This window comes from Antrostomus carolinensis, unplaced genomic scaffold (assembly GCF_000700745.2).
Source record: "Antrostomus carolinensis isolate BGI_N321 unplaced genomic scaffold, ASM70074v2 scaffold54340, whole genome shotgun sequence".
Classification (NCBI taxonomy): domain Eukaryota; kingdom Metazoa; phylum Chordata; class Aves; order Caprimulgiformes; family Caprimulgidae; genus Antrostomus; species Antrostomus carolinensis.
This window is the reverse complement of record NW_010288758.1, coordinates 349-7,230: the sequence shown is the minus strand read 5'-3', so window position 1 is coordinate 7,230 and position 6,882 is coordinate 349. Positions and strand designations below refer to the sequence as shown.

Genomic DNA, 6,882 nt, shown 5'->3' with positions numbered 1-6,882 from the left:
AAACATTTATTCAGGGTCTTCACTATAACAGCTGTTTGATTTCTTGAACCTTTCTGTATCTTAATGTTTTTGAGGCCCACAGGTCTCTGCCAGATTTCACTGAAACATAGCGGCACAGACAGCACAAATGTCACTTCTTTAGGAAATAAAAAGGCACAAATTAAGAGACAGAGCCAGGCTGGCAAACCCTGGTGAATCCCCGTGGTGAAGGAGGTATGAGGATGTGCTGCACCTTTCCCTCGGAGGGGAAATGCTCATTACTCACATCTCTCGTGCGAGAGCCGCTGATGAATTCCGATTCCTTTTTTCATACGCTATATTCTAAGGGATACTTACTTCTTTTCCTACAAATGGGTAACGCTGATGCCACACATCCAGCACAGCATTGCTCAGGAGAGGTCCAGTCACATTTCACAAGGCAGAAACCAGCTGTTTGCAGCCACAGTTGTTAACCCACGTTCTTACTTCACACTATGTTTACTTATAAGGACATTTATAATCCTGTTTTCTACTATCTTGTCCTGAAAAGAGAAGAATTATGTGAGTTTTAATTTGTATGATTTTATTAATTTCATAAAAATATATCTGCTTTGTTTTTCACCAGTGATAATTTGGCTCTGCTAGAGTTAAACCACAGTAATACGTACTTCTGTGCTGGAGTAAAGTTAGAGACAATTTTGGACAAAGGGGCCTCTTTGTAGCTGCCTTTGAGATTAACATTCTGGAATGGGCAGTTGTTTCTTTTAAAAAACAATCGTTTATCTTAGGCACCCAAAACCATCACTTATTGTGCTAGATGTAAGGTCATGGGTTTTATTTTGACAAATTTAAAAGACCCAGTGCAACTCTGAAGCCTGAAGTGGAAAAAAGGTCTTTTATATTCTTTCCCTCAGGAACAGAGTTATGTTGAGAATGTGTGAGCAGATAATAGCCATATTCAAAACTTCAGGCCAGATGTCTCCAAAATCATAGTATCACTCAAATTAGTTAAAGCATAAACAAACATTTGTGACTGACGTAGCTACTTCAAATAGGCTAATGCCTCAGTCAACCTTACTCATTTTGGAACAGACTGAGAGAAGGCAGAATCAAAATGAAGAAATTACTTATGCTTGTCTTCTTTTTGGTCCTCATGACCACTTTTACAGGTAGGAGTTTATATAAAACAAACCTGCATATGTACGTAGAGCTGCAGATCATATTATAATAGTATTAGTTTGACAACCTTGTGTTTTAGTGTCTTCATATATCATTGTTAATACTTCACTGTTTTCATATTGCAGGCTTTCCATAACTTGATTTTTAACAATAATGCTATTGTATTATATATTTTACTCTCTCCATTACCACACTGTAGTAATTTATTCTCAAACCAATAAGTTTTATTTGATGAGCTTACTATTTTAATATTATTTTACCAAGGTCCTGCAAGCTGAATGTTCAATCTCCCCTTTGCAACAAATGTCTAACACATTACTTTGAAAAATAATCCTAAAAAGTAAAGCAACACAGAAAAGAGCAAAGAATTGGAAGAGTTACTAATGTCAGTAGTTAGATGGTGCTGTTATATTTTCTCATTTTAGAAAGTAACATGAATACGTAGAATTTGCTTCATACTGGTAGAACTATAGAAAGCACAAGTATAAAAATGGTTTAAAATTCCAACCATATCTCCTGGAATGCAATATCCCCTGAGAAGGAGCTGTAATGAAAGAACACTTTGTATATAGACAAAAATCAGGTTTGGAGACATTTCATTTTACAACTGACAGATAAAATATTAACTTTTTGGTAGTTTCAGAACTAATTTCTGCTTTTCTGTCTTTAGACACTTCACCGATTTTGAGTGAAAAAGATGCCAAACAGATTCTGAGAACTCGTCGTGAAGACAGACCGAGAAAAGCTGGTTTCCCTGATGAGCCAATGAGGGTGATTTACAATATTTATTTTTAAATTACATCGATTAAAAAACCCCAACAAATTCAAACACCCAAAACCCCCAAACATTTGTGCTTAGTATTAAATTTCTATAGATGTAATTCCAAGCAATAGGTTATGAGTATCACCCTTTTAAGCAGCTGAGTTCTTCCTTAAAATATTAAAACACCTCTTTACATTCTTTCAGTTACTGTTAAGTAGCATTCTGTAAGTGCTGAATATTGCTCAGGAAATATATGTTTAAAGAACATGGAAATTATTAATCACAGTTCAAAAATGCCGATTAAATTGTTGAAAATAAAGTGGCTTTTCATTTATAGAAATGTGGATTTCATCAGGTTGTTCCTGAAAAACTAAATAACAGGAAATGTCTTCTGCTTACAGCACACTCTGCACTCAAGGCAGAAAGGAGATGTAGGTGTCAGTGGTCAGTGTGGAGATCAAGGTAGTTCTGAACTAGCTTTTAAAACCCCTTACTTTCATTCACTTATTTATGAATGCTAGAGATAGGATGGTTTGTTATGAAGTTGTAGACATTTTTAGTTCCTAGCTTAATGCAACAGTATTGTTTTTGCCTGCAGTATTTACATTTATTTATTTTTAAACCATATTATAACAAAAGGAAAAGTAACAGAATTAAGGAACCTTCTGTTTTATTTGCTTTGACAGGATGTAACATATAATTCTGCATTTCTCAAGAGGTACTTAAGGTATTTTGAAATTACTGCCTATTTCTTTCCAAAGTAAATAAACTGTGCTAAAATTACATGGTTCTGAAGAGGCAAAAGCCACAGAAGCTAGAAGTCACACAATAGATTGTGCAAGTATGATGGATACAGGGGGCTGAGTTTAGCAAGGTGCTGAACACTCCTGAACTCTGTAGGACAGGTACCTGGCAGGACTGTGGAAACAGCTAGTGGTTCTCCATTTCTAATGGTTATTGTAAACCAGCCGAAAAGAATCCACCTGGCTGCCCTGGCTGGCCGTATGGCACTCCCGATGTACACACTTCTTTGTCCAATATGACGGCCACAACAAATCAAAGCTGTCACAAGAATATTGTACCATGCTTGTTAACAATCTTGTACAATGAAGAGTGTACAACAAAGCCAAAAACCAGAAGGCATGGGCGTCACTGCTGCCCACAACATTCAGGATTGGGTTGATCTCTAACTTGTTGTTAAATAAGCTCTGTAGTTTTTGAAAATCAACAGGAATAAAGTTCCCATCTATGCTTATGCTTAATATACAAACATGATTATATAATATATAGCATATATTAAATACAAAAATAAATAAAACAATAGATAAGTAGGGTTGAGTTAAATCCTGTATTACAGGAAGTTACATGCATATCTATGACGCTCTTAGTCATACGGTTTAGTTTTAGGTAGTCCTGTGAGGAGCAGGGAGTTGGACTCAGTGATCCTTATGGGTCCCTCCCAACTTGAGATATTCTATGAGTCTAGGTGTGGAGTAGAGGGCTAAAGAAGTGTTTGACCTCTGCTGCTCTGTCCTCGCCAGTTTCCATCCTACCACAATTAGTGGCACTTTGTTGAAAAATTCCAACCTTCTTTTATATCTTTTTTTTTTCTTCTATACAGCAATGGTTAATGGTTTCTGTAAGAAAACCCAAACAGAAGAGTATTTGTTTTTCTCACTAAATGTCAAGGTTTTCAGTAGAAAAAGAAATATCTTCTGATAAAATACTATCCCCCCTGCCATGTGGAACATGGAGATTTTCCCTTGTGAATGAAGGTGCATGGCTGCTGTATCCCTGTGCACAGTTCTACCACTAGCTCAAGGAGAAAAACTGATTTTGTATGGATTCTTTGTAGCAGAATGAAATGAATGCTGGTATGAACCAACCTCTGTTCATCTATTTTAAGTAAAAGCTGTTTGTATTAGGCCAGATCATGCTGAGCTGGAGAATTTAATTTGCAATTATTTGTGACACTGTTTGACTTCCATGATGCTGTTTCAGTCAAAAAGCCTGTTCAGTTACAGACAGCAAGATCTGCCATCTTTGATTATTTTAAAAATGTCATTTATGTTTTCAATATGTTTTAATCTTACTTTGACTGAGACCCTGCTTTCTATTGTGTGGCGTCTTCTCAGTCGTGCAGTTCTGTTCTCTGCAAGTTGATAACGCAGGCTCACAGAGGGATTTGAGCCAAGTCTCCCTGTGCTGCGAGGACAGAAAGCACAGTAAAAGGCAGGATGTGAGTGCTTCCTGCTGGCACCCAGTGTACCAACCCTCTGGTCAGCACAAAGAGCAGAGAATGGGATGACAGCAGGAGTACTTGGCCAGTGTAAAGACTTTATACTACAGCTTCCATTACTAAAATGCCTAGTGTGCAAAGCCATGGGGGTATATTTTGAAAAACTATATAGTTGTGGTGGTTTCACTTGGCAAGTGCTTAGCTAGCAGCCAAACACAGCTGTTCACTCAGTCCCCTCCCCAGGGAATAGGGGAGAGAATTGAGGGGCAAGGGTAAAGAGACTCATAGGTTTAGATAAGAACAATTTAATAATTGAAGTAAAATAAAACTTTAATAATAATAATAAAATATGCAAATGAGTGATAATAGCGCAATTGCTCACCACCCACCAACCAAGCCAGGTCTGTTCCCAGATAACGATTCTGGAGGAGCAACAATCCTGAACCAAAACTGCAATCCTGGGAGAGCCAGAGCCCGAGCGAAAGCCAGAGAGAGCAAGAGAGGAAGAGCCCCTCATGAATATCATGAAGCCCATGGGGGACAGGAGATGGAATAGCCCCTTGGCAGAGCCAAATTCCAATTTAGCTTATTAATTTAAATATTCCTCGCCCCCTTAGATCTTGCACTCACAGTATAACAAAACATGAAGTCCTTCAACTTCCAGTGACAAAAATGAAAACATTGGTATGTTACCAACATTTTTCTAATAACAAATCCCAGCTGAAACCAAACCCCGGCTACTAAACAGAAACCCAGCTCTGTTTCTGCTAAAACCCAAGAGATCAGTTTTCACAAAGCTGATGAGCCCACATGCACTGGGACTGTAACTTTTTAAAAGTAAATTTTGTTCCTGATGTAGGCCAGGTTTTTGGTACACAGCTCACTTTAGTTTGATAACTTGTTGCTTACATCAAAAACCCATAAATTACTATGGGAAATCCACATTGTTTTATGTAACACAAAGACCAATCAGCACTGATGTATGCTACTACTAGAACCCTTCAGAGTACTGCCACATGATCCTTTAAGGGGTTAAGGTTTTCTAATCAGTAGGAATCAATTTTCAAAAGAGGCTACAACAAGACCTATCTGTGAGAATCCTTCTGTACCCTCAGGACCAACAGAGGCTTCTGTGTTGACTTGCAAATAAGAAACGTGTATGCAGAATTCCTAATTTATTAATACTGTTGTAAAATTCTTGCTGAACACTTTTACTAATCTGGATGATGATGCCATTCATTAAATACTGCTAGGGTGGGGCAAGCTGACTAGCAACACCATTTCACTATATTTGATAATTTTAAGGGGTAAATTAATTGCTCATATATAAGCTATAAAATTCTCCTGGTTCATTGGCCTGACATTAGACTTGAATGATTACATAATTATATTACTTTTTCTTTTTTTTTTAAAACAGGAATATATGCTTTACCTCCAGCACTTGGAGCAGAGATCAGAAGAACAATTCCTTGAACACTGGTTGAATCCACATTGCTTCCCACACTGCAACAGGGATTTAGTGCATCCAGTCTAATGGTTTTGCCTACCCTGCAATGGGTATATATATTTATATATATTTATTTTACAGTGCATATTTCTTTCTTCATAATAAAAGGCAGAGCCACAAACTGGAAGAGGAGAGAATAACCAACAGCTGGAGGAAGTACCTTGTGGTGAAAGGTGTCTGGCACCAGAGCAGTAGCAGGGATCACAAGTGTCCTAGGCATCAACAGTGGCACTCTAGTTCTGTTCCTGTTAATAAAACATTTGGTTATGCATTGCTCTGCTACATAGACAGAAGATGTGACTGCACGACATTCTTATTAATGTTGCTTCAGATTGCTCCTGTTTCTTTCCTGCCTGTTTGCGCTCCTTTTCCAACTCATCTGTTTAAGTCTTGTACCGGTGCACTTTGCTCTCAGTAGGACTGTGGCAGGATTAAACTCTCAGTTGTCATCCTTGAGCTATTTAAGATGTGGTCTGACCTACTAGCAGTTGAGCCTGTTCTGCGGTATCTCAGCTGTAATAATTTGCTAGCTGCTGATTTTGTAAATGGAATTCACTATTTAGTACACATGCTGATAAAGATTAACACAGAATATTTTCACAGAGCTTGCATGGATTATTAGTTCTGTTTATGATTTTCATCATCAATGTAATAGCATCATTTGCTTTATTGCCTCTGTTTATCATATGCATTAGAGTTCAATGGGAAAATATACTCCAAAGCACAGCTCATAAACCAGGCACTACTCACAAGCCAATCAGTGACAAAATGACACATCGCAAGAGTGCTCCATGCACATTAGGTTTGTGATATGGTCAGCCTTTTTTTCCTTGTATTTTGTATGCAGTTGTATCAACTTATCACTACATTTAAAAAATGTGATATTTTGAGGTAAGGGACATATAGGATTGTAAAATATATATATATTAATCATAAACTCTTCCAACTACCCAATAGCCATTTGTGATGCCAAAAAAAAAAGAAGATATACTCACATCTGTATATTTTTATAACAGGATAAGCCTTTCTGCTTACGTTCTTTAAACAGATATCCCTTTTGTCAGCAGGGATAAATTCGAATCATCACTATAATAACAATGCTATATCACTCACAGTTAACTTTTTAACATAAAAATTGCAGATTTAGCTCCATACTTTCAAAAGCATTTAAGCACTAGAATACAGAGATGGTGTCTGTCATGGCTGATCTGTTTC

The 6,882-nt window shown here is 37.3% G+C and overlaps 1 protein-coding gene across 1 annotated transcript; it reads left to right on the top strand.

Moving 5' to 3' along the window:
• The first annotated feature begins 1,093 nt into the window (after nt 1–1,093).
• CUNH17orf67 (chromosome unknown C17orf67 homolog) lies at nt 1,094–5,694 on the top strand. The gene is made up of 3 exons (XM_010167526.1): nt 1,094–1,148; nt 1,829–1,929; nt 5,578–5,694. The coding sequence occupies exons 1-3, from the start codon at nt 1,094–1,096 to the stop codon at nt 5,692–5,694; spliced, it is 273 nt and encodes a 90-aa protein (XP_010165828.1).
• The last annotated feature ends 1,188 nt before the right edge of the window (nt 5,695–6,882 follow it).